The sequence below is a fragment of the Leguminivora glycinivorella genome, chromosome 16, assembly GCF_023078275.1.
Source record: "Leguminivora glycinivorella isolate SPB_JAAS2020 chromosome 16, LegGlyc_1.1, whole genome shotgun sequence".
NCBI classification, from domain to species: Eukaryota; Metazoa; Arthropoda; class Insecta; order Lepidoptera; family Tortricidae; genus Leguminivora; species Leguminivora glycinivorella.
In genome coordinates, this window is record NC_062986.1 from 21176417 (window position 1) to 21203747 (window position 27331).

The 27331-nt window shown below is 38.6% G+C and overlaps 1 protein-coding gene across 1 annotated transcript in view; it reads right to left on the minus strand.

Moving 5' to 3' along the window:
• Positions 1–27331, minus strand: part of LOC125234834 (protein prickle-like) — a 264305-nt gene that overhangs the window by 109916 nt on the left and 127058 nt on the right. The window contains exons 3-6 of the mRNA XM_048141248.1: positions 18439–18684; positions 17584–17689; positions 3310–3423; positions 2478–2606 (exon numbers count right to left, since the gene is read on the minus strand). Coding sequence (XP_047997205.1) covers positions 2478–2606; positions 3310–3423; positions 17584–17689; positions 18439–18684 — 595 coding nt within the window. The remainder of the gene's footprint in view (positions 1–2477; positions 2607–3309; positions 3424–17583; positions 17690–18438; positions 18685–27331) is intronic.

Below are 27331 nucleotides of genomic sequence, written 5' to 3' on the forward strand. Positions count from 1 at the left end.
ACTTTCAATCTCACTGGGAGACAAAAAGTGTCCCAGAATTTCCATACATCTTAAACTATATGGAAAATGGTAACAAAATAAGAAAGTGGCAAAAAAAAAGAAATACTCGGCTATACTTTTCTTTCAACGGGTACCTAACTAATACTCAAGATAATTCTAAGAAACACCAGATGATGATGGTCAGTTCATAACTATGACCAGTTGACCAACTTCTGTCTTCATCATCAGATCAGTTAGTACCTACTATAATATTGCATTGTCATGACCCATGTGTATAGATTTGCAAGAGATAATAAAGCATTTTTAGTAGTTTCCTTTCCTTAACTTACATTTTCAACGATCATCTTATATCCGATCAATGTGAAAACTCTTTTAAGTGCGTATGCAGTGCACCTTTATAACTAGAAACATATTTCAGTCTATTAAACAGTTGTTCCAAAGCTCCGAAAAACTCCAAAACAAACATAACTCATCAGTGGCCAGACGAAACAGGAATAGGGGAAAACGTATCAATTGCAGAGGGGCAGATGATTTATTGGACCTGGGATTAAAATGTTACCCGCCGGGGATGGTCGGGGCTGGGGGATGAGCGGGGCGCCGGGCGTGCCGTCGAGCGGAGCGGGGAGTGGAAGACTGGCGATTGGGTAGCGTAATATCGGTTTACTATGTGTTGGGCGAGAATGAAGGGCGGAATAGTAGCAGAATAGAAGATTTTGCTCAATATGACCCTTTGACAACACACATTTCCTAAATATTTAGGTATCTTCATAAAACCAAGCTGTTATAGACCATTTGCAGTGTTTTTTTTTTGCAATACGTACGACGCGTACGTTCGTATGTAAATGTTCAGTAACTTTGAGTTGAAATTACAATTTAAATAGCGTTTAATCTTAAAAGAAGAAAGAGTTGCCAGAATAAGAAATACATCTGTATTTAATTGAAGAGCGAAACAGCAAAAAGTTACAGCGCTGACTAACTGACAGCTATTTCCATTCGGTATACTGATAGCCATTGGGAATTTTAACGTTCTCCTCTACCGGTAGCACTCTTTCCCCGCCTTTAAAAAACAAAAAAGCTGCCAGAATAAATACGCCAATATTTAAACTGTTTGTGTAGGCGCAGCTTAACGTATTAACTGAAGAATAAAGAGCAAAAAGTCACAGCGCCGAACAACTTATAAGCCGTTGCCGATTGGCGGACTGATAGTCAGTAGATTTTTTACGCTCCCCGCTACCGCTCGTACTCTGTCCACACCCTTAAAAGACAAAAGAGCTGCCAGAGTAAATACGCCAGTATTTAAACTAATTGTGTAGGTGCAGCTTAACGCATTAACTGGAGAGTGAAATTAATTCGCACATTTGCATACTTCTGTCTGTTGGAGGGTTTTTTTCGCGAGATTGGACTGTTTAAAGTCTTGTTGATGAATGTTTGTGAGTTTATTATGTTGAGTGTATTTAAAAGTTTGGGGAAATTCGGAGTTTACGAAATTTGATTTGTTTTAGAGTATTGTAGGCGTTTTGTTCTTGATATTTTCTATTCCAACTTAAATTAAAAAAAGGAAGTGTCAAAGGAGAAAAAGTTTTAATGCCTGAGCTAACGTTGTTCTTAAAAATCCGCCGGTGTTGTGCCAGGTCATCCTCGAGAAGGGTAACATTGCGCAAATTGCACATAAACGCAGTTTATTTCTCATTTTAAAACTAGTTATTGGATTTTCGTTTTAAAATGACAGAGCAAGTACATTTGTATACCCAACCAACCTTCCTGCGGACCGTTAATCCTAACAAATCCAAAACCTGCTTAAACTAAGTCGTCACGTAACCAGCGTAAGCAATCTCCTGCGCCTTGTCTCACTGCATCGAGGGAGACGATACAAACGATGGCAACGTGCTTAGGGCACCGATCAGCGCTTAATTATAGTTAGATAAAGGAATCAGGGGCATCTGTTTCCTTTTGATTCAATTCAAAGCATAAAAGACAAAGAATAAGTAACGTCAGCGCTGCGGTATCAGAACGGACCTCCGGTGGTCTCGTTGTTGACAGGCGGTAACTGTGAGGTAACCGAGAGCGGGTGGACGGCACTTTCAGCGGGGGGCAGGGAGTGGTCTTTATTATACTGTGGAGAAAGGGAGAGTGAGAAGTACGTATACGTACCCTCTCGCACAGTGCTAACCCGTCCAGCTGTCGCGTTTGCTCTGAATTCCTCTCTTTTACTCTGCGCGCTGATCAACAACAACAGAAAGCACACCTCGGACGATGGCGATCAAATATATGAAAGAAGCGCGTTCCAACGCACACAGTCTAAGCTCGTGTAAGCGAACGCGTATCATGCTTGTGTGAGTGCGATCAGGTCGACTGGTCGCATTGGCGTGTGAGTAACCGAAGTGCGCGTGGGTGGCACTTTCAGCGGGAAGCCGGGAGTGGACATACTGTACGACAGGATTCTTTATTATGCTGTGGAGAAAGAGAAAAGTACGTACCCGCTCACACGGTGCCGGCGCATGCAGCTGTCTCGCTTGCCCGCGGCCCAGTGCCTCTCTTTTCCTCTGCGCGCTGAACAGCCGGAGTTCTTTCCGTTCTTCGTCGGAGAGCGCGTGGCAGTAACGGACCTGGAATGAGATTAATGAGGATTATTGTAACAATTAGAGAAGAGTTTTTCGAGGTTTTTACTTGTTTAAGGACTATTATTACCAAATTACTTTCATATAGCCAGCATGACTAAATACTGAACGAAGAAGATCAGTAGCTCTCTTGGAAGGAAGTAAATAAGATGAAGAGTAGGTTAGCGTGGTACAGTCGAATACAAAGAGATGTCTCCACTTTTTCATCTTATTGCATGGTAAGTAATTGTTGTTGTTATTGCTGTACGGGCATGCAAAAAGGAGGGATGAATCTTATATACGCAAAATAATGTTGATGTATGAAGAAGGAGGGGTGAACTCAATGATGAATGGATTGTGTGAAAGACGATGTAATGGAAGGCCGATAGTCCACTATCATATGTTTATCACAGAAATATGATAATAAGGTAACTTGCCGTCCTTTTTGTTCACGTTGGAGAAAAGGCAGACAGGCCTTTGATCATATTTCTATGACAAACATATGATAGTGGACTATCGGCCGAAGAAATAAGCGCCCAGGTAAAAGAAAAATAAACGAGAATGGAATAAGAAGACAAGTTGTCGCGACCCTAAGTATGACTAATTTTGTCCGAGTCATCTCGGTTTTGCGTTTTAAGATCATAAAATGTTCCTGCATTGTCCATTCCATTCGCTAGGAACTTATTTTATATAAAACAGATATTATAAATACCTCGTTGTCCTGTGGAGGAAGCTGCTGCAACAGCTGCTTGAGTCGATATCTTTCTCCCACGCTGTTCACGTAGGGCACCTTATCTTCTGGAAGAGCTGAGAAGTACAGGTGGACCTGGAACGTGACAAATTTTTCGTTAAGTCGAAGCAAAGTCAAATGGCCTAATTTTACAACAGTGGCACCTGTCTCCCGACAGTGACACTTCGCCGTTTATTGCCTGTTCAACAAGGAAATATTGACGCTAACAATGTTACTTATCAACCCAGAAATAGTCACAGAATTGTCAGTATCGAGTGTCATGTCAAGCGCAGCTCATTAACAGATTTCGATGATTTTGTGGTGTTATCCAACAGTATCTTCACAACTCCTAGGCATAGATAGATAGAATACTCTTTTTTGGCACTCCTCAGCAAAAGATACAGTGGAGACAAAACAAATGATTATAAATAGAGGCAGACAACAGGCGGTCTTATCGTTAAAGAGCGATCTCTACCAGACAACCTTATATCCTTATTATATCGCTTTTAATATAATTGAAAACGGGTATCAATACCACTAGATTCTCAACTTCCATGGCTTATATTCTCCGTTTTCCACAAATTACATTTTTCTGAAGTCTGTGTGTGACTGTCGTGAAGTGGCACAGGATAGGACAGAGCGGCGATCTCGATCTTTTGTGTCGAAGGCCAAGATCTTTTTGGGCCGCTGAGCCACTAAAATATTTTTTTAAAGCCACGTTAAGCCCCTTGAAAACATTCAAAGACCCAAATTCTTTTGACATGATCGGATGAATCTTCCAATACAAAGATCATCCTGTAAAGTTTGACTCTCTAAATCTTATACGTTTAAAATCTACTTAATTGTTACAAATCGTCACTACTTTTAAAAAATCTCGTATCTCACGCAACTCCTCAAAGTTAAAACGCAGTAAGTCTATATGCATTCCATTACATACTACAATTTTCTTTTCATTGACATACGAAGATACAAGTTTTTTTTTAAAAGTAGTGACGAAATGTTACAATGTGCAGAAAGAAAACTCATGTTCTTTGATTTATATTTCTCTATCCGTCCATATAAAAACCTCATTAATATTTTCCACACGACCAAACATAAACACAAGTTAATAAAGAAACCCCAGAGACATATTCTGTTATAAATATATTTAATAAAGGCCGTACTAATGAAACTGAGACGTGCGCTCCATAATAACTGTACCAACCAAAAGGGCTTAAGTGACATAGCTGTACAGCCGTCATATATATCTGAGCATGCAAGATGCTCAAAAATATCTGAGAATCCTTAGAATTTGTACACTGTACACTTTTGCTGTGTAGGTACTTATCTATATTTTTTCACTCTATTATTTTTTCACCTTATTGCATTGTATTAAGGTGAAAAAATGGATACATCTCTTTGCAGTCGACTGTACAAGTCTCTAATGGGTTGACAACGCGCATGTGACACTCCTTGAGTTGCAGGCGTCCATAGGTATAGGTATAGGTATAGGTATGTTTTCTCTGAAGAAGAACGACGTATTATTAAGCAATAATATAATTTATTGAAATTAATTTCCATAGAGTACCTAGTCTGTTCATATTCTTTGATGAATACTTTTGCATGTTAAATTGTATCTTGTTATTTAATGCATGTTAGTTATAAGATATAATGTTTTGAAAAGAAGTTGCCCGCCGAGTTTCTTGCCGGTCCCATAGTGGATACCCCCCTCCCAACTGAGGGGGGACTGAAATCTTCTCGAGGCTGAGGCGTAGGGTTAGAGCCGGCGTAGCTTTATTTGACGTTCATATGCGCATTGTAATATGCCTACTTGAAAAATAAATATTTCATTTTCATTTTTTTCATTTTAGGTTACGGTGACCGCTATCCATTAGGTCACATCAGACCGTATGTTTGTTTGCCACCGACGTGGCATAAAGCATGCACGCTCTCAATGCTGAGGCTTGCTTTTTCCAAAATGATTAGTGAAAATTTGATTCTAAGAGATTCTGTTGTTTTTGGGTTAGTTCAGAATCAGCAGCGTTTTCCATAAGACATTTCAAACAGTAAGAACTAAATGCGTTTCCTTTATGCCGCGTTTAAAAGCATTTTAAAGTGTTAGAATCAAATTTTAATATGCTAAACGGTTTTGAATTGAAAGAACCCAATAACACAAAAATGTGAGAGAATAAGGACCAATACTTTCTAAAATACAGCCAAGCATGATTCATAAAGGATAGACAATGTGAAAATAAGATTTTTGCCACTTCCAGGGGCCCGTTTCTCGAAAGGTACAAGCCTTGTATTACAAGTGCGCGAACTGTCAAATCGTATGGGTTGTCATGGAAACACACTTGTAATACAAGGCTTATTGTACCTTTCGAGAAACGGGCCACAGGCTGCGAAACAGCGCCATTTAGCTTTATCCCTAAAATGCCCATATATCTCATGGATACACTTTTTTGTATGGGCTTTGTAAGTCCCGGTATATATCCTCCTTGATGCAGCTGTTTGATATGACATGTGTTCGGATATATATGAGCTTCTCAGCCGAGCCGCTCCGATATAAATGTATCTATCGGCGAGTGTTACGACGTTTTGGAGACGCTTGGGTGATAGTTTATTAAATTAGACCCCATGCGATGGCAATATGATGGGCTCGGTATGTAGGACGGAGGATTGCTGGCGCCTGCTGAATGGAAATGATCAAATTGGGGCAGTGGATATAAGAAATTATATTGCTTGTATTATTTCAGCATGAATCGAGTCGTATATATTTCTTTGATTATATTCTCAGTATTTATTTTCTTTCTTAGGCTAGGCTGTTTATAATATGAATATAAAAGTAAAATACAAAAACACATACAAAAAAATATAAAAAACACATTATAAAAAACCTAACCTAGGGTGCCGCCAGCAGCGGGGCAGGGCCCAAGCTGCCGGTGGTTAGGGCTGCAGAGAGAGGAACCGTCGGACTATCCGCGCCGTGTCCAAGATCACCGCCTTCTGCATCTGGCCCTTGATACAGCCACCTAGCGAGAGTCTCTTAAGATGTTGGTCGAGACTCTTCGCTATGAGACCGTTCGCTGAAACGACTATCGGAACAATGATCGTTGAATCAACATCCCACATGGCGGTTATCTCGTGAGCCAAGTCTAGGTACTTACTGGACTTGTCTTTCTCGGCTTTCACGAGATTCTCATCATGGGGGATGGTGATGTCAACGAGCACGGCCCGGCGTTGCGGTCGATCTATTATCACAATGTCAGGCTTATTGGCTACAATAGTCCTGTCAGTGATAATAGATCGATCCCAATAGAGCGTGGCACGACCATTATATTATTATTAACCATATAGCTAACTACTTTCCAAATATTGCAGTAGGTGTCTGTGAATCAAGATACCTACTGCATGTGCATAATCTACAGTAAGGTTCTCAAAATGATTATGACCCAAAAGGCTGCTTCTAAGTAGGTACTATCAGCTGCAGAAGTGCACAGAGAAATTATAAATGGATTCATTGATAATTTCGCCACGCACTTTTGCAACTGATAGTACCTATCAGCTTTTCTCCAGAATATAAATACTTTTGGAGCAAACAAGCAAGAGGGAAGGGATAAATGATGGGAAAGTAAAATTTTATCATTTAAATTTGAAGAGGTGTAGCTTGTGGAAGGGTCTCCTCAAACATATTGACGCGGAATCAGCTTTTGTCGACCAAAAATCGCTCGTTAGTATAAAAACCGGCCAAGAGCGTGTCGGGCCACGCTCAGTGTAGGGTTCCGTAGTTTTCCGTATTTTTCTCAAAAACTACTGAACCTATCAAGTTCAAAACAATTTTCCTAGAAAGTCTTTATAAAGTTCTACTTTTATGATTTTTTTCATATTTTTAAAACATATGGTTCAAAAGTTAGAGGGGGGGGGACGCACTTTTTTTTCCTTTAGGAGCGATTATTTCCGAAAATATATATTATCAAAAAACGATCTTAGTAAACCCTTATTCATTTTTAAATACCTATCCAACAATATATCACACGTTGGGGTTGGAATGAAAAAAAAAATCAGCCCCCACTTTACATGTAGGGGGGGTACCCTAATAAAACATTTTTTTCCATTTTTTATTTTTGCACTTTGTTGGCGTGATTGATATACATATTGGTACCAAATTTCAGCTTTCTAGTGCTAACGGTTACTGAGATTATCCGCGGACGGACGGACGGACGGACGGACGGACGGACGGGCGGACGGACGGACGGACGGACGGACAGACAGACATGGCGAAACTATAAGGGTTCCTAGTTGACTACGGAACCCTAAAAAAGCGTACGGATTCATACCAGCGAGCAATTTTTGGTCGGCTATAGCCAAATCCGTGTCGATAGATTTGGGGAGACCCTAAGAGGTGTAGGTAGACAAGTAGGTAGGTAACTTAGGTGACTTTAACTTACGTGAGATAGTCGAATTGTAAAATTAATAGAAATTTTATTGTCATTACTGAACAAGGTGTTGCATTGTAATTACTATCTTTAGAATAAGTTTCACCATTACATACAAGGAAGACATGCATTATTTCTCTGATGATTTATAGACTATCATTAATTTTGCGCTCCATACATAAATCAATTTAAATCGAACTAATTACAATCACATTAACTATTTTCTGATTTCAAATTTATAGTTTCATACCGGGAGTCGTGAGGATACAATTACCAAGTTAATCTTACAGCCGGTGAAATACGAAACCAACTTAGCGTTATAAAAAGGGTTATGAGAAGGGTTGGAGTCGTGCGTTTTGTAAATGAATGAGTAAGTTTGTAAAAGGGTGATGTATGATGAAATCGCGTGTTTGTAATATTGCATAGAGTACCTAGTGCAAGGTTTGCAGCTCATAGAAGGGTTAAAGAAAAGTCTTCGTTTTGTGAATGAGTATAATATACACGGTGAAATTTAATCGATAATCAGGAACCAATTTTTCTTATTCAGTAATCGATGGCGATTACATTTATGTGGCACTTACACGAATTTAAGTTATTTTTTTCATAGGTACCTAATTTAAAAAAGTTAAATTAATTTTTATTTGAATTTTATTGTCACCCTACCAGCGGTGTAAGTTAAATGAGTTCAAAACCTCTTTCGCAAGTAAGTCATAGCAAAAAAATGTAAACATGAATGGTTGAAAACTGATAATTTGTCATTGTCAACTCCATAAATCACACACGTCTGGTCTGTCAAATTCCCCGCCATCGCGTAGTACGCGTAAATGTAGGATGTCCAACTGTTAATGTATCCAGTAGCTATTACCTAATTTCAATGATATCATTAACTGTTATTAACTAGATAGTGAAGTAAATTTGATGAGACCTCGCGTATTGAATTCCAATTATGTTAATAATTAATATTTTTCGACTCCTGATTACCGATTAAATTTCACCGTGTATACATTTACTAATCTATTTTTAAGAATAGCAGAATATTTGAAAGAATGGTAGTTAGAAGGTTAATGTTAGTGTACTTATAAGTTGGTATGTACGACAGTTTTGTTCACTTGTGATTGCGATAGTGCGCAACTTATTACTATGTAATTGGCTTCCTGTATCTACTGTGTCTTATATACTTATGTCATAGCTGTTGGATCTCGCCGATTGTCGATGGAAATTACTTCTATCTAAGATACATAAATACGTGATGCTATCAAACACTTTTCAAATGGAAATTCAATTTTAGTCGATAGTTCGGTAACGTTTTTCATTCGCATAGGTACTCGTATTAGTGCGAATGAGACGTACTTATAGGCAATGCTCAAGTTAAAATGCAGGTGCTTGGGAACATGCATTATGCCAATGTCAAAGTGTGATAAAATGGTATGTATTTATGTAATAAATTCCGAAGGTATAGAGAACCATAATTTATTATAGGACCAAGGTACACAGAAACTTATATAACATATCTATAAAATATTTGTTTATAATATCTAGTCTATTGGAGGGCAGCACCGTCGTCAAAGCCGAGCCATCGGGTGATGGCCTTGAAGCAGTGGCGTGTGCCTCGGATGCACATGCAGGTCGCGCGTATTACAGCAATGTTGATGCGTGCACGAAGCCAGCCTAATATAGTCGATAATGAATGGCTCCAACGTTCAGAAATGGTTTCGGCCATATGTTTCACAAAATTTGACATTTGGGGTGCGAAAACTCCGTCTACTGAAATTACGAGTGGAGTAAAGGTTGTGTGTTGCATTTCGCAGGCGTTGTTGTATTTCCTTTGTTTTTCGGTTTCGGCTGTTTTCAAGACGGAAGGTATATGTAACGTCACCAACAATTTCACACTCGAAGAATTCATATTTATTGCAATATTAACGTACCTATCTTCTAACCGCGGCCACCCCTTATAAAAACAAATAAATATCCCATCTTAACTCTGTCTGTCTGTCCTAAGAATACCATAATATAAACGAGCAAATTTAAACCTTCAAATAAGGCCTAGACAATTTTATTTTCTTCCATAGTCGTTCCGCCCCTTGAGAGACATTTTAATTTTTTGCTTCGCTGCCCTTTGATTCAATTTCTTTATTTTTATTCCAATTACAAGTATTTCGGATGCGGTATTTGTGGAATTAAGAGAATTAAGGGAGCCATTATAGCTCCCTTTTAATTATAGTTCATTTGGAAGTGAAAGTAATTTTGGCTGGAAGTTGATTGGAGAAACATACTTACCAATTTAATAATTGTAGTAATTAATAGTACCTTTGTATATACTTATATTTTAGTTTTAACTTTATCACGAATAGGTAATTGATTTGAAATGTGATTTTGTTTTTTAGGGTTCCGTACCTCAAAGAGGAAAAACGGAACCCTTATAGGATCACTCGCGTGTCTGTCTGTCCCTCTGTCACAGCCGATTTCTCCGAAACTACTGGACCGATTTACTTGAAATTTGGCACACGTATGTAAACCTGTGGCCCAAAGACGGATATGTAATTTAATTAAATGAAATTTAATCACAGGGGTCACTTTTGGGGGGTAAAATTGAAAATTAAAAATCAAAGTTATTAAAACTATATTGTGTTACATATCAAATGAAAGAGCATTTTATCAGCATCTGAAATATATTTTTTTTATATTTTTTGTTTTGGTAATTTAGAAGTAATTTAAGAAAATAAGCAAAAAATGACCATTCCCCCCCTTATCTCCGAAACTACTTAGCGTAAAATTTTCAAAAAAATACACGAGATAGCCCTCTCCATGTAGATTACAGGAAAACCTATTAGAAATCTACAGTCAAGCGTAATTCGGACTTAAGAGCGCTATGACAAAAATTGGCGATATATTGTAAAATTCGCAATATTCAACGATAAAATTGTACACTTTACCCATACTAAAATACAGTAAAAGTACTTGTTTCAGTTAGAACATATTATTAACCGTAGGTTAAACAAAAAACATATGAAAGAAAAAGCTTATTCAATTGGTAATGATTTTTTTTCTGATGCTCGTTTAGGAAAAACCGCGTGAAGCACTGATTTCGGAGCTCTTATTATGTACAATTTGATAAGCTCACTATCATAAATGCGGTAAATTTAAGTTCCTAATATCTTGTACTTTAGGCCCATTAAACAATATTTATCATTTAATCCTTTGAAATTGAGAAATTGAGAGTAAAACGAACTCAATTTTGTCTTGAAAATACATCGAAACAAGTGATCATTTCTCCGAAAATCTACATGTTATCGAAGTTATTTTAGTATATAAATAATCTGCACAATCTGCTTAAATTTCTGTTATCCAGTTGTCGTTATAATATTTTATAATGATTTTTTGCCAATTTTTTGAAAACTAGCCTTCCTGTCGCTATTTTACCGGCGACGGACGCCTGCGATTTCAGTGCCGCGTCGGAGCTCGTGGAGGTCAGACGTATGTCGCTTCGCTCTCCGAGTTTTCATCGCGAACGTCGAGAATATTTATCGTTGTGTGGGTCGGACACCTTGTTTATACACGGGCTATCCTCGCATTGTGTGTGTGTAAACAGCGACCAACGAATTTGATCCTAGATCCGTAAATACTTGCTTTTGTAATATTTTGTTATGTTTGAATGTTAAAGTATATAAAGTATATTACAACGTTATGATGATAAATATGTGAAAATTACAATACGGTCAAGATGATAAGACACATCAAGATGGTACTCGGGATCTGATGATGGAGCCAGAAGGTGGTCACCAGTACCAGTGAACCATGTAAGTAAACCACCTCGTGTTTAGGCTCGTTGGGTTCGTCTCAACAAGACCTTTGACAAGAGGTGGTACTCAGGGTCTGATGATGGAGCCAGATGGTGGTCACCAGTACCAATGAACCATATGACTTTACCACTTCGTGTTTGGGGTCATTGGGTTCGTCTCAACAATACCTTTGACAGGAGGTGGTACTCAGGGTCTGATGATGGAGCCAGATGGTGGTCACCAGTACCAATGAACCATATGACTATACCACTTCGTGTTTGGGGTCATTGGGTTCGTCTCAACAATACCTTTGACAGGAGGTGGTACTCAGGGTCTGATGATGGAGCCAGATGGTGGTCACCAGTACCAATGAACCATATGACTATACCACTTCGTGTTTGGGGTCATTGGGTTCGTCTCAACAATACCTTTGACAGGAGGTGGTACTCAGGGTCTGATGATGGAGCCAGATGGTGGTCACCAGTACCAATGAACCATATGACTAAACCACTTCATGTATAGGCTCAATGGGATCGTTTCAATAAGATCTTTGACAAGAGGTGGTACTCAGGGTCTGATAATGGAGCCAGATGGTGGTCACCAAAAAATCAACTCGCATATGTGAATACCATAAAAAAACACGAAGTGGTTAGTCATATGGTTCATTGGTATTGGTGACCACCATCTGGCTCCATCATCACAGACCCTAAGTACCACCTTTTATCAAAGGTCTTGTTGAGACGAACCCAACGAGCATAAACACGAAGTCGTTTAGTCACATGGTTCATTAGTACCTGGTGACCACCATCTGGCTCTATCATCAGACCCTGAGTACCACCTTGAAGTAATTAGAATTGTATTTGACATATTTTATCATCATATTAATATATACTTTTTCAGTACAGATGGTGTTTTTTTTACGCACTAGTACGAGAAGTGGTTCATTATATAACAGGTCGAAACTTCGGAGGCTCATCTGTACTGAAAAACGTCGTACGATGCACATGCAAAAAGGAAATTCGTAACTCGTGTCGATTTAAAACACTCCCTTCGGTCGTGTTTTAATTTATCGCCACTCGTTTCGAACTTCCTTTTTACGCACTTGTATCGTAATGTACTATTTCAGTACAGATGGTGTTTTTTACGCACTAGTGCGAGAAGTGGTTCATTATATGCCAGGTCGAAACTTCGGAGGGTCATCTGTACTGAAAAACGTCGTACGATACGCGTGCAAAAAGGAAATTCGTAACTCGTGTCGATTTAAAACACTCCCTTCGGTCGTGTTTTAATTTATCGCCACTCGTTTCGAACTTCCTTTTTACGCACTTGTATCGTAATGTACTATACTCTAATACTTATCATATAACAAAAGCAAATATTTTTATATATAATCATAGTTTATAATTATTACTTTAAATTTTTAAATAAATTTTAACATAATTAATATTATTTTGCGCTATACACCGTGTTTCACTTAACACTCAAAACCTGAAAACCGTTTGTCCAGTGTCGAGAGTAGAATTGATTGAGCTATATCTTGATGGGGGTAATATATATTTTTTTAATTTGTATTATTAGTTATTTTTTACGTGCCCATTCTACAAATTCGTAATACAACAGTGTGCATATCGCATTGCTAGAGGTTGTATACCTTTTTCAGTATTTAGGGGTATTCATACTGGCTGGTTACTTGGACGACTATTTTTTCCGCTACGAGTTTGACGTTGTTTGTCAGTTTAATTTTAATGTTTACCTCTAATAAGTCATAAGTCATAACAAATTGAACTCGTACCTAATTACAACCTTGTTATTTTATATGTTGGGTTTAAATTTGCTTACTGAGATTATCTGTCCAATTTGAAGTTTGCTGTGACAAAGCTTTAAATTGTTTTACAGTGACATTATGGTAAACCTTATGTCGTTGCAGTAACGTACACAAATAAGTAGTTTTAAGGTTTATGATGGTAGCTAGCAACTATTTTTTTGAGTGTAGAGTTAAAAGTCGAGTAGAGCTGCACAGAAATTTAAACATTCAATTTAAAAAATAAATAAACATCAGATTAAAAAATGAATACTCTAGATAAGTTTAAAAAAATAAAAATTAGTTGGGGTGTCTGAGGTTTTGAGTGATAACGGAAACACCGTGTATTCTAGTATTTTCGTACAAAATAATGTTTATTAGAAATCAAAAGTTTATATCGAGATAGTAGATTGTGGTTAATTGTTATCAAAATTCCATAGGAAGGATCAAGATTATTTTGTCCATTATTGTAGTGCGAGCGAGTGATAAGACGTGCTAGAAAGGGTCGGCATATTGGGCTCGCGCGGCGGGTAAAATACCAAATTTCGCCCGACGCCGAAATGTTATAACGCTCTTAAGAGAAAAAAACTCAGATTACGAATTTCACTCACTGCCGCTGCAAGTAGTTACTAAACGTCTTAAAATTGTGTAATCGAGTTGGACAGGTATAAAGAAATTCATTTCTGTCTTTTTCTTTTTAGAACTTGTTCAATTTTTTTTTCATTTGTACAAAATGACTTAAGTTCCTACTAAAAAGGAGGCGCTTAAGACCGTTTATAAATTGACTGAGCAAAATTTTATTCAAATCGGTCCAAAAAAAGGTGTCTGTTGACGAAAACATAGAATTTGTGCCACCGAAAGCCCAAATCTGAAGTCCATTTTGCTCTATCTCTTATCGTTTCCGAGATATATACGTAAAGTCTTGAAAGTTCGAAACGTTAACTTTGCCATCATAGTCGTTCAGGCGCTCATGAGTTCTTTGTATGGAAAAGTTGAAAACCGACTCGCACTTGACCAATGTTCATAGAACGTTGTGGTTTTTTTTTATTAGCAAAAATGACTTAAGCGCCTTCAGAAGTGTAGGTGCTTAAGACCGTTTGTAAGTTAAAGTTAGCTGTGATGGCTCAACGAAGAAAGAAGATTTCAGTATCCTACTTATCAGGGCGAGCGGTAGCGAAGCCCTCCTATAGTCGACAAAGTTCCGAACCTTGTGGTACATTTTTTGAAAAAACTATCACGCCTATGAAGTTGTGCTTAAACATAGTAATTTATATTCATATCTAGATTTCATATCTGTAAAAAAATATTATTTTATTGTCATTTAAATAAAAATCAAATCTCAGTTTTGTGTTCAATATTGTACTACTAACGCCATCTGTTAGGACTCTAAGGAGTAAGAAAACATCGTTTACTATTTTGTATAACTAACGCCATCTGTTAGAAAACTAAAGAGGTAACGTTGTATTTTTGACGTCTGTCAACTATGACGATCAATCGAAACTTGGCACTGGAAATGGCGCGTAATTCAATTTTTCTATGGGAATCAAAACTTAGCCCCTAGTGGCCCCTACATTTTTAATATTATGTTATGGCTCGTCAAAGTTTAGGAAGCCAGCCAGAAGCCAAGGGAAGAAAGGGAGGGAGAGAGAGGTTATCAACACGGTGTTTTCAGTCAAAAGAAAAAGTAAATTTTATTTATTTATTTATTGTTGAGAAACCCAATGTACTTAGGATATGTTTAGGAAACTCAACGATAGAGTTGTTCGCTGTCGTTCGCTAGATGTCACTGTTACCCCCGCAAACTGGGCAATGACTTGTTTTCGTAAAATGTATAAGTATTTTTTGATGTCCACATTTTTCGTTAGATGTCGCTGTACCACCTGCAAACTAGCGAACGGCATTCTATGGTTCAATAACATATATTTAAATTGTATTAATTTCATCTTTTTTAGGGTTCTGTAGTCAACTAGGAACCCTTATAGTTTCGCCATGTCTGTCTGTCCGTCCGTCCGTCCGTCCGTCCGTCCGCGGATAATCTCAGTAACCGTTAGCACTAGAATGCTGAAATTTGGTACCAATATGTATATCAATCACGCCAACAAAGTGCAAAAATAAAAAATGAAAAAAATGTTTTATTAGGGTACCCCCTACATGTAAAGTGGGGGCTGATATTTTTTTCATTCCAACCCCAACATGTGATATATTGTTGGATAGGTATTTAAAAATGAATAAGGGTTTACTAAGATCGTTTTTTGATAATATTAATATTTTCGGAAATAATCGCTCCTAAAGGTAAAAAAAGTGCGTCCCCCCCCCCTCTAACTTTTGAACCATATGTTTAAAAAATATGAAAAAAATCACAAAAGTAGAACTTTATAAAGACTTTCTAGGAAAATTGTTTTGAACTTGATAGGTTCAGTAGTTTTTGAGAAATATACGAAAAACTACGGAACCCTACACTAAGCGTGGCCCGACACGCTCTTGGCCGGTTTTTTAAAATGGCTTAGGGCAGTTACCTAGAGTTTGTAACGTTAGAAAATTGTATTTATTATTTATTATGTTATAAATTATAATTATGTACACAGTCCCAACTATATAATGCTGAATTAGAGTAGTAAAAACTTTAGAATTTATTTGGTTTTAGTCATCAATTACCAATATAGATTTTTTATGAACTCAAAATTTTCACATCCAAAAATTATTTTCAACTTGTGTATCCCTAACAAGTAACCACCAATATTTTACCTCCCAATATCCTAAAGTAGCCAGACGCGAAAAAGAGCAACCGCTCAAACAATAGGTGCATTGAATGCACAAAAGCGCAGAACGCAGGACTTCTAAGCCACAATGGTTGCATTTTGTATGCGCGTATGGAAACATTTTAAAATGTACAGTCATGTTGGTCCTAAAATCTTTGTTAAAAATTGAAAAGAGACTTATTTTATTAGCTTATTTATAATGATTTTTGGTGTTTTTGACAAAATCACCAAGAACAGACAGGTCGCCTGATGGTAAGCGATCACTGCCGCCCATGGACACCGGAAACACCAGAAGAGTATAAGAACATTTTCATGACAATTTTTGACATCAAAGCACTTGGCTCTTAGCGATCCTCATGCTTCAATAAAATTTGGACACAGACATGATCAGGAGTGGCAAAAAATGAAAGAGCAAACATTTGACGTCTTTTAAAGTTCGCATCAGGCCGGTATTCGTTCATACATACAACCTATCGCTATTTTCTGTATGTGTGCAGACACGAGATTTCGTAAAATAGTTATTTGTTTTACAAGGGGGCAAAGTTGTTGTTTAATCGCACGTGCCAAAATAGTGATACCCGAGCAAGTGAAAGATTCCAATATTGATTCAAAAAGTGGAATCTTGAGCGTTGCGACAAACTTTGCACCGAGTGAAACACAAAATTTTTCACCACACCAACATGAACAAAATACTGACTATAAAACATCAAACTAAATCCAATCTATCAATCTAATCCATATTTTGACATGTAGCAAATTTATAGTGTAATTTTTATCATGAAATAAACAAATCTAAAATCTATTTACGATTCAAAATCATCATTACACGTAAATTATACCAGCCAGCTCTTGAGCTCAAGTTAAAATTTGTATGAAATTACTTTGCACTCTTGCGGATAAAATGCAATTTTGCTATCTGTTTTCGAATAGCAAAGTAACTTTTACCAGTTGGTGTGGTGAAAAGATAATTAAGTTGTTTTTGGAGAGATGATTTCGATAATTTGCCAGAATTAGGAAGTTTGAGAAAAAGCAGGCAATTACGGAAGATAAAGATATGATTGTTTCCTTGATGTAGTTTGCATGTTTCTCCGTTCCTAATTCTGAATTGTCATGCGATATTGAAATTAAGCTGCAACTAAGACACGACCAGCGATTTGTTCGTAAAATAAAATAAATCAAAGAGTAAGTGAATTTAACGGTTTTGCCTGCGTCATTTGAATGTGATATTTTTTGTCAACTATCAATAATTATGGGCATTTGAATGAGGGATAATTTGCAAATTAAAAATATTATTTTTGATCTACTCTGTTAATTTTAGCTCGTGGCAGTGGCACAGCAGATGCGACGTGTCCGTAGCATAGCCAATTAGTGTAAATACATGAGTTTGAAAATACGCTGATGGTCTAGGGGTAAGAGTTGCTTAAGCCAACGTAAGGGAGATGATAATTATCATTGAATAGGAAGATATGACAGAAATATTCTGAAAGATAAAAGCTACGCACCTGTTCTGGCCTTAACCCTGGCGGGACCCACGTGTACTCCTCTAGTGCGCACCCAGAGTCATCGTCGCTCTGGGAGTGCCTGTGCGCATCTCCTGGCTTCATTAACCTGGAAGAATTTACATAAAGTTTTAATAAAGAAATCAAAGGGAATTTTGGACGGGAGCCTCATTCTAACGGGTTTGAAACACGACGACATGATATGACACTTAAATAATCATGCATGATACATACATACAATCACGCCTGTATCCCATAAAGGGGTAGGCAGAGCACATGAAACTACTAAAGCTTCAGTGCCACTCTTGGCAAATAAGGGGTTGAAAGGAAACGAAACTGTGACATTGCAGTGACAGGTTGCCAGCCTCTCGCCTACGCCACAATTTAACCCATATCCCATAGTCGCCTTCTATTACACCCACGGGAAGAAAGGGAGTGGTAAAATTCTTAACCGGTCACCACACAGGCAATCACGCATCGTTATGGTAAAATGTAGTTTATCGGCATCGCTGGAGGAGATTGCATAGATTCTTTCCCTAATTCTGGGTACCTCTTCGGGTAGGAATCCGAAAAAAAGGAGGGACTGCCTGGACTGCTATTATCTAAACCGGAAGTCAGACTCCATCTCCATCTCCATTAAGTTTACCAACTGCTGTCATAAGTATTGTCAAGTGACCAGGAGCACATGAACCTCTCGAACTTTCGGTCCTAAAACGCAGTGCACTCCACTGTCCTTGTCGTCATTGAACCTTCCAGTCTAAGGAGACAGTTTGTCGTCTCGTATGTTCTACCTCTTGTTCAAGTATGGTATCCTGTTACAGTCGCGTAGAAGAAGGATAATATAGAGTGGTCATATACCTTTCAGCATGCTCCAGGAGTCCTCTAAACTTCCCCTGAGGAACCGGATGTGGTGACAGCGACATGGCTGGTGGTGACTGCATCGGTCCTTGTCCGTACTCCGGATATCTCCTCGGGTAGGAGAGGGGGGACTGGCTGGAGTGGCTCGGCTGGGGGGATGGCGACGCAGGCGCGGGGGGAGGCGGGGTGGGGTCCAAGGGAGGTGGCGATCCGGTCGGTGAGATCACGCAGTTGCGGCAGACGGGTCTGGAAGAGAGAAAGACATTGGTTAGTTTTGACGTTTCACAGAATGGGGATCATGGCGGTTGCAGTATACGAGTCATAGTTTATAACTAACTAGAGGATACGACGTTTATAATTATGCTGCCAGTAGCTTATTTCACCACATTGACGATTGTCGCCCGACAGTGACACTTCGCCGTTCACTGCCAACAACGTTACTTATCAGCTCAAAAATAAGCACTCAATGTCACTGTGGCGAAATAGGCCGCAGACTTTACATACATACATACATACAATCACGCCTGTATCCCATGAAGGGGTAGGCAGAGCACCTGAAACTACTCGTTTCAGTGCCACTCTTGGCAAATAAGGGGTTGACAGAAGACGAAACTGTGACATTGAAGTGGCAGGCCGCAGACTTTGATTTGACTAAAGTACTGCAATGGGATCTACTTAGGCTCTTATAATATTGCAGTGTCATTAGTACACCACATTTGAACTTCATGATATTAACACAATGAAAATCTGGAAGACTACATACTTAACGTGACCTATTTAACTGAAAACTTTTTAGTATGGGAGGATTTTTATAATGTACCATTTTAAACATTACTTTTGGTTTTACTAACGCAGGCTTTTATTTTTAACTCCTAGTGCACGGTTGGTAATCCAAAGAGAATTTGACTAACGTCATTATTATCAGCATCTAACAAATTAATACAGCACGACATGTCAAGAACGGGCCAAGTCACCGTGAAGCTACCACTTGAACAATGATGCCTATCGGCTACTTGATCTTATCAGCGGCATCTTAGGAGTAGAATGATTCGTCATTCTGACCATCATCAATAACTGGTGCGAACCAAAGATTTCACTGAGGATCATCATCATCCATGCGTTGTCCCGGCATTTGCCGGATTTGGCCACGACTGGGATTGACTGGGATTTGCTTTGAAAATTAAAATTTTACGGAAGTGACTGGAATATGACCTTCCAACCTAATGGGTAACTAAGCCTTAGGCCGATAGTCCACTATCATATGTTTATGATCATAGGTCTATATGCCTCCATTTTTCTCCAACGTGAAGAAAAAGGACAGCATGTTGCCTATGATCATATTTCTATGATAAACATATGATAGTGGACTATCGGTATTATTGGGGCTATTAGTCTAGTTTCTTTAGAATGTTTTTCTTCAGCGAAAAGCGATTGGAAAATATCAAATGGCATTTCACACATACTTAAGTTTCGAAAAAGTCATAGGCTACTAAAGAAGGCAACTTTATTTGATTGGGTTCGCATATTAACGCGCGCGATTGAAGGCATAGACTGCACAGGCACACTGGGTCGCATTTGTTTGTGAACAGCAGCGGTGTGCTGGCAATATTTTGTGGTGTCGAAGCTTTGAATTGCTTTACTTACAACGGCGTACAAAATTCTATCCAACGTGCTGCTAAAGAGGCTGGAGCCACATGCTGAAAGAATCCTAGGGGACTATCAATGTGGTTTCCGAAGAAACCGCAGCACGACGGATCAGATCTTCTTGCTCAAGCAACTCATGCAGAAGAAATGGGAGTACGCACAAAGCATGCACTCATTGTTTGTGGACTTCACAAAGGCCTACGACAGTATCGATAGAGGTACTCTATACTCCATTCTGATCAACTTTAACATCCCCAAAAAACTGGTAGCCATAATCACCGCAGCAACCAGGGAAAGCAGAATGCGAGTTAGAGTAGGGAATGAACTGTCGGAAGAGTTCACGGTTATGACCGGCCTAAAGCAAGGGGATGCCCTATCACCTGTGCTCTTCAATCTAGCCCTAGAACATGTTGTTCGGAAGGTTCTGACTTTGAACATTGGGGTAGAGCTGAACGGTAAGCACAAGGTGGTAGGGTACGCAGATGACCTAGCTTTATTAGGGGAAAGCCGTGAACAAGTAGCGGAGGCAGCCAGTGTCCTGGAACAAGAGGCGTCTAGATTAGGTCTCAGGATCAACCAGGAAAAGACAGAATACCTACACATGAAACGCTACAAGAACACACGCATCCGGCGAGATAGTCTTCATGTAGGAGGTACCGTCTATCGTGGAGTCGACAAGTTTCGGTACCTTGGATGCACTGTAACTGTAACTGACACTAACACCAGAGAGGAGGAAATCCAAATACGTATCCAAAACTCCTTGCGGTGCAGTGCAGCCCTTCATAAAGTGTTAGTGTCCAGGCTTCTCAGCAAACATACCAAGCTACGGATATATAAAACCGTCATACGGCCTATCCTTATGTATGGCTGTGAGGCCTGGTCACTAACACTGAAAGAAGAAAGTCAGCTCCTGGTAGCGGAGAGAAAGATTTTTCGCAAGATCCTGGGACCTATTCAGAGAGACGATGGCACCTGGAGGGTCCGGAAAAATGCTGAGATCGAGGAGTTAGTGGCCGAACCCAATATCATCGGCGAAACGAAAGCCCACAGACTTCGCTGGTTCGGTCACTTACTCAGAATGGGAGACGATCGGGCTGTCAAGAGAGCGTTCTTGGGTCGACCGGCTGGTGGCCGCCCGGCGGGTCGACCCAGGTACCGCTGGGAGGACAGTGTGGTGGAGGATCTGCGTCGGCTTCAAGTCAGAGACTGGCAAGAGGCTGCGCAGGATCGGGACAGGTGGCGATCTCTCGTTTCGGAGGCCAAGATTCACTTTGGATCACTGAGCCACAATAGTTAGTTTAGTCGAAGCCATATCCTTACCAAGTAATATACAGTCAATGGCACAGACTTACAACATGTAATACAAAAATGTTACATGTCGCAATTACGTGACAATGATTTTCAATCGTAACACAATGGTATTGCATTAAGAATTGTTTTTTTTTATATGACTTAATTTCTTTTGTCGGTGATGATAAGTGAAGCTTGAATGACGGATTTGTACCATGGTTTGATGTAGCATCGATTTATTGTTGTAATGATTTTACTCAATTAGAACGCGGTGTGTCTTTGTATAGTTGTTTGTAAGTTTTCTCATTTATTTTGTTTTTATTATAAATTTTATAATGGTTTACAAATAGGTATTAGTTTGGAGTCTCTATGAACATAATCTGCTCCGGTTACATTCTCACATGGATGCATCATGATTAAAAACTAAGAACAAACTGACTATAAATATGGCAATTGCAAAAAATATTATCTCACAAATTCTAATAATCAAATACTATTGTAATAGCACTGATTTAAACTTTCACGATTATTACACATCATTATTTTTAAAATCAGGACTTGATTATCAAAACCAAGTGCGGGTAGTTCGAAAAACTCGCGCGGCTGTCAGAAGGTGTTGATGTCATTTCAAGCCAGTCTTCTCCGAGACCACGGGGACAACGCCGTCCTTGAAACGTTGGAGGTCAGTTTAATATGTAGTTATACGCGATTAAGTCCCGATTTTAAAAATAATGATATTGTAATAGCGTCTATTTCAATGTTTGACATATTTATAGACCGATGCGAGAGCGATATTTTATACATATATTACAAGCACGCCTGTATCCCATAAACGGGTAGGCAGACCACATGAAACTACTAAAGCTTGAGTACCACTCTTGGCAAGTAAGGGGTTGAAAGAAAACGAAACATGTATTGTGACATTGCAGTGACAGGTTGCCAGCCTCTCGCCTACGCCACAATTTAACCCATGTCCCATTGTCGCCCCACCCGTCTCCGCACAGTAATTTTTTTTTAAATTATAAATAGGCTTATTCTTGCCATACACTACAAAGCTGCCACCCTTAAATTATTGTAAAACAAATCATACAATTGTTTTACAAGCTACGCTTAAGATAACAAACGATTTGTTACAACCAGTTTTAAACTGCACTATTATTTACAAAAACAATGAAAACTTATTATTTGCAACATTGTAAGTTAAACAAGAATGTTCCTTTTCATCGCTTTGTAATGCAAAACTGGAAATTGAATCGCAACATACATATAGGCCAATTCGAAAACATAATAGAATTATATATGAACCATGTTTAATATTGGTTAGTTATTGCGCATTTCGCTTTTTTATATATTCGCGCAGGAATCGAAGCAATCCATACTAGTATTAAAATGGGAAAGTGTGAGTGTTGTTGGTCCGTCTGTCACGGCAAAACGGAACGACGAATTGATGTGATTTTTTTAAGTCGAGATAGTTGAAGAGACGGAGAGTAGCATAGGCTACTTTTTGTCTCTTTATATTCCCCCACTTCCCTAAAATAGGGGGGTGGAATTTAACACGAGCGAAGCCGCGGGCAAAATCTAGCATAAAATAAAGTGGTCATGTAAGTTGTTGTACTAAGTTTGACAGTATTTTTTTCGCCAGTGCAAGCTGTGCAAGAGCTTGTTTGAAATGTGACTCTTTACTAAGATTTGACGTTTATTTCTTTGCACAGCCGGGGATATAAAAGTCGCTGTCATCCTATCTTGATGATGCAAATAATATATCATCCTGGATAAGCCTTATTCGAATTGACATGAGGAGCAACTAAGCAAACTCGTACAAAACTATAAATTACGCATAAAAAGTAGCCCCGGGCGCGAATTAGAAATACCTCGCCTGTGCAACTTCTTGGCTTGGCCACTTCCAGGCTCATTAAAATATTTGCGTATTCCGCTGTTCGCGCCTTCTATGGCCATACAGGACTGTTCACTTTACCAGGCCATTTTATTTACTTTTTAACCCTTGTATCATGAGTGTTTGACGTTGAGAATATGTTACCAAAGAGGATTGATTATTATAGAAAGTTACTATAGACTGCCATCTGTCGACACAAGCTTAAAACTTTTGAACCGCATCTAGCCGAGCGTTCCCCAAAGGTGTAACGGCATCTTGACCACCTTTTTCTCTAGGGCTTTAAGGTACGTCTTTTTCTTAGACTTTATCCATCTATACGGAGTTACATATGTCTTTAATGTTACGGAATTCCTCTTCGCATTGCAATAGGTACACGCCTATTGTACGACGTTTTTCTGTAAGCCCACAGAACTAGAGTTAGCCCTTTGAAGTTTCGACTTAGGGCCAGGTTCATCAACTAAATTTGACAGACACATCATCGTCACGCAGCAGACGACTGCACCCCATACAATAAAATTTAGCACACACTAGTGGTATAAACTTTATCGCATCGTACATCCCTATCGCACTTACAATTACTTACAAATAGTGCAAAAAGGACGAACTGATGTTATATCGTTAATCACGCGACCTTGCTTGCCTGCCTGTACTGAAAAATAAGTAACTTAATCTCCTTACCTACTAACTTTAGTTAAGTTTGTAGTTCTACTTGTACTATTATATGTATATTCTGTGGTTATACCTTGTACTATTATATGTATATTCTGTGGTTATACCTTGTACTTATATGTTCTGTGGTTATACAAGAGCTTAGCTTAAACCGACTCCGCTCAAGGGTCAATCGATCTTAATCGGTCGATAGTAAACGAGAAACGATTATCGTCTAGATCTATCGATATCTATCGGATACCCATAAGTTACCAGCCATCGCCACCGTGAAGATCTATTAGTGATAGTAATAATTAATATTGATCTTTAAATGTATCCATACTAATATTATAAATGGGAAAGTGTGTGTGTCTGTTTGTTTGTCCGTCCTTCACGGCAAAACGGAGCGACAAATTGTCGTGATTTTTGAAGTGGAGATAGTTGAAGAGATGGAGAGTGACATAGGCTACTTTTGGTCTCTTTCTAATGCGAGCGAAGCCGCGGGCAAAAGCTAGTGTAACTATAACTATGCGGTACCTTCTTACAGTAAGCGGGTAACATCAAGATTCAAAATTCAAAGAGTTATTTGCATAGAGCACAGTTATAAGGTGTTCCAAAATAAATAAATCCATGCATTCAGTCTGCATGCAGGCGTGCAAATATATATTTAGAAAATAGGAAATCTTTACAAAATCATGTCAAAATAATAATAAAAAAATCGAGACTACTTATACCTATGGACTAAACTTAAACTAAAAATAAAACTAATATAGTACTTAAGCAACATATAGTACATTACGATACAAGTGCGAAAAAGAGGAAGTTCGAAACGAGTTGCGAATTTCCTTTCGCATGTCCACTTGTGTCTCGTACGACGTTTTTCAGTAGGCACAGATGGCCCTTCGAAGTTTCGACTTGACTAAGAAATTAACCACTTACATAAATAAATAAATAACTAAAATACTTAAAAATAAGTGTCTGTAACCTCGTAATTTAACGCCATAAACATTCCGCTCAGTTATTATACCATTTATAACCACCGCGAACCCCAAAAGCCATGTTTAACAATACTTTATACGGTGTATTAATATGTGGCTCCCGTCCGTAATACCGGACTCTCCCACGAATCGTATGACCTGCATGCAAATAATATGCCTATAAAAAATACATAGTAATCTTTTTTAACATATTTAAATTTCAACTGTGGATATATGAGTAGGTAGTACTATTTTAGGATAACGTCGATAATCTACATACGACGTTTTATCAGTTTTGACTTCAAAAAGTTTATAAACTTTTGCAAAACAATTATGGATTGTGTTTTGTGTGGAATAAAGTCGGGTTTGTACTTCGAAATATTTTTAGAAAAACGGTTGGTGGCTACGCAAATTTATAATAAAAAATTAAGTAATAATGGTTACAATACGTACTTTGTTTAGTAAGTATTGTTCAACAAAGCTTTGATGCACAAAAAAAAACCGCGTTCAAAAAATAAGCGCGTTAGAAAACACGGAGAAACTAAAAAGCATAAAATATATTTACATTTAAATAATATGATGATTAGATTTCCTAGCAGAACCTTTGAAATCAGACTTCTTATCGGATTTCAATAATCTAACCATCCAAATTATACACTTAGAATCAATTATTTTTGTAGTCGGTACTAGCGCTATTCCTCGCCTTGCTATTGCCTATTTGTCCCATCCAACCTTACGCAAGCTGGCCCCGACTCCAAAAATAATTGATAAATCGGTTAAAAATAACGACCTTATGTGGTCGCGACCCTCAGCCATGAGGAACCGAGGAAGAAGAAGAATAATACGTAATAAAATACCTATATACCTATATATGTTGCAGTGGCGATGCGTGAAAATTTTTGTTGGTAAAGCCGGAGGGGTTTTTGGGATCTGTTTTGTATGGACTTCTACAGATACTGCAGAATTTTAGGGAACCCGTTGGGAATCGAGTTGTATCGACGCTAGCCACTGATGTATTGATATAATAAAAAATATATGATCTACTACCTACGTCTGTAAAAACTATACGTTGCTAGAAATTTATGATCGGTTTCTTTTAACTCAACTGTCAACTATTAGTAGGCACCTACTGCTAGTAAATTAAGAATGTATTTAATTTCCTTATGTGATGAATAGGCTTGCTATAGGTATGCTATAACAGTGTTGTAGTCGTTATAGAGGTTTCTTTTACAAATAGATACATTTTCCCACCATTGTACTATCACTTTCAAGCCTCAAACTCACTAAACATTCCCAGTTAAGTTTACGCCGTGGCTTGCGTGGGCGACGTTCGCGCGATGGTCGCGCGACGGCGATGCGACGCATACGAAATCAAACCTTATCGATATGAAAGTATGAGACGCGACGGTGACGGTCGCGCGACCGTCGCTCATGCAAGACACGGCGTTAGGAATGATACTCTCCACCCGTTAACTCCGGTGCTGTCGCTGATATGCTCGCAAGTGACTGACGAAACCGATATTGGCATGTGAGCACATCATAATCATATGGTATTGCAGGTAATAAAACCTCTTGAATTTGCTAGTGAAGATTGCAGTTATATCTGACACAACAACTGACATTCATCAAAGATAGTGTGACACTCGAAAATACGACTCAGATTTCGACTAGCAGTGCGTTGTTGATTTTTGAGCACCCTTAGTACCTAATTAATCGCTTCTTAAAGAACCCCATGTCTTAGAGCAAAAGTAAACACCAGAAGGAAATTTTGTGAGTGAAATAAAATGGGAATGATTGTCTCATTGAAAACCGAGTACCAAAAGGCTTGTCTTACGCAGCGTATTAACTATTTAGAAAGTCGCTGTACTGTAAACGCTATCCAACTTGTGATAACTAGGAATCGTAGTAACGTGGCATACTGTCAAGAACGCATGGGAGCGGGCGGTGGAATTCTGGTTGTTTTATAAACAAGTGTACAAGAAAACGGTAGTCCCATCTAAAATTCCGGCAACGCAATAGTGGAAAATGTCTGCCTTGGGTGAGAGTCTCACCCAAGGCAGACATTTTCCACTTTTAAATTTATTCTAAGCCTAGTGGCATCGATTGCAGACGTTTCTGCTAATCAGAAGTTAAAATATAACGCAATAGTGGTCTGGCGTTGGTGTCTTTGGACGACGGTATTCACTTACTATCAGGGGCCCATTTCTCGAAATGTACAAGTCTTGTATTACAAGTGTATTTCCATGGAAACCCATATGATTTGACAGTTCGCGCACGGAGCGTAAGGTTTATTTGTATAAGTCAAGTATGTATTTAACTATTTAAAAAAAAAAGATATTACCAACACAGCACTAAATGGAAATATAAGAACTTATAAAAACTTAGTAAGTAAAATTACAGATGTGTGTGCAGTAAAATGAATGAGACTCAGCGAGACCGC